Source organism: Acipenser ruthenus, chromosome 4 (genome assembly GCF_902713425.1).
Source record: "Acipenser ruthenus chromosome 4, fAciRut3.2 maternal haplotype, whole genome shotgun sequence".
NCBI classification, from domain to species: domain Eukaryota; kingdom Metazoa; phylum Chordata; class Actinopteri; order Acipenseriformes; family Acipenseridae; genus Acipenser; species Acipenser ruthenus.
In genome coordinates, this window is record NC_081192.1 from 39,518,309 (window position 1) to 39,519,741 (window position 1,433).

The 1,433-nt window shown below is 38.9% G+C and overlaps 1 protein-coding gene across 1 annotated transcript; it reads right to left on the reverse strand.

The window, feature by feature from the left end:
* Positions 1 to 231: 231 nt before the first annotated feature.
* Positions 232 to 1,201, reverse strand: LOC131696752 (TBC1 domain family member 2A-like). The gene has a single exon (XM_059022362.1). The coding sequence runs from the start codon at positions 816 to 818 to the stop codon at positions 315 to 317; it is 504 nt and encodes a 167-aa protein (XP_058878345.1). The 5' UTR covers positions 819 to 1,201; the 3' UTR covers positions 232 to 314.
* Between the last annotated feature and the right edge of the window lie 232 nt (positions 1,202 to 1,433).

Sequence of the window (1,433 nt, forward strand, 5' to 3'; positions counted from 1 at the left end):
AGGGAACCCTTGGTATTGCACAAGGGCACTTTCTTAAAATGATACATCGTTTTTTAAGGTTATTTGAAAAAAAATGACAGTAAGTGGAAGTCCAAACTGATTAGTGTATCCTCAACCAAAGCGGTTGTATCTAACAAAATAACTTAATTAAGACATCAGTATAGGCACAAACAGTGTTTTTTTTTGTTAATGAAAATACATGTTTGCTGTAACTTGTGTTTGTTTCAACTCAGAACTGCACCTGTGTGTTCTACTCAACGAATGGAAGTGCAAGATGTATATGATTAAATTTTATTGGCTGGCTTGTTACTGCTTCACGTACCTTCACAGATTAGGGGATTTCCTATTGCTTTAATTTTAAAAAGACATACCTTCAGCACAACAACCCGTCCTGGGATTTGAATTTGAAAGGTCTCTTCCTGAGCTTGAGCCGGGTAGCCAAAGGTAGCGTTAGCCAGGTCAATGCTTCCCAAGGGATTGACATCCTGTGACGTTCTGTAGTAGTACAGCTGGCACTTCTTCTCTTCGAAAATAAACCAGCGGGCTTTCCAGGCCTTCAAGGGCCCCCCCAGTTTGTTCAGGTACCCACACAGTTTTGTGGAGGAGGGTTCCATCTTAGTTTTCATGACTGGCTTCTCTTGGGCATTGCTCTGGTCCATGTGTGTGGAATCACCCTCGTTCTCCTTGGTGCTTTCCACTTCCTCTCTTGCACTGGCAGTGAGGTCATGATGATTGTCTGGGCTTGTCAGATTGGGATCAGCTGCAGGCATGGGTTTTCCGACTTGACAGTCCTGCTCCATCTTAACAGTCCTCACCATGTGTCCTCACCCGATTTCAAAGAAAAGATGTTAACTGGTTTGTCTTTGGCTATTGAAAAGAGGTGTAGTATGGTATAATCAATTTTCATTCCCTTTATTAGCTTTTCCCTGCCCCTTGTCAGTTAGTTAAACTTTCACAAACACCAGCTTCAGCGAGGGACGAATTTGTAAATAAAATGTTACATCCTTACAGTCCCATGTGAGTAACATTTAGTACAAAAAAAGAAGCTATCAGCTATGAAGGTCTGAAGAAGAGGTACTAGTTTCCCTATGCTCTCTGTGGTGATTGCAGTGTCCCTTATTCAGGATTATGTTCTATGAAAAATAAAATCTAAACTTCACACAACTTTAAATTATTGCAACTTTTTTAAAACACATTTTAATACAGGATTCTATTGTTAATGAGCACATTTGCTGTAAATGCTTTTTTTAAAAATATTGTATAACATACAGGCACTGTAGTAAATACTACTGGCAATTACACCTCCTTGAAAGTATGCTATAGTAAATTCTGAAAATTTCTATAACCACTTTGAAGTATGCATTATTCAAGGAGGTTATAGTAGACTACAGTACTAAGTATGGCCACTATAGTTTACTGCTGTATAATAAAAA

Excerpts from the sequence above, each read along its gene's own strand:
- LOC131696752 (XM_059022362.1), bottom strand. The coding sequence starts at position 818 with ATGGTGAGGACTGTTAAGATGGAGCAGGACTGTCAAGTCGGAAAACCC.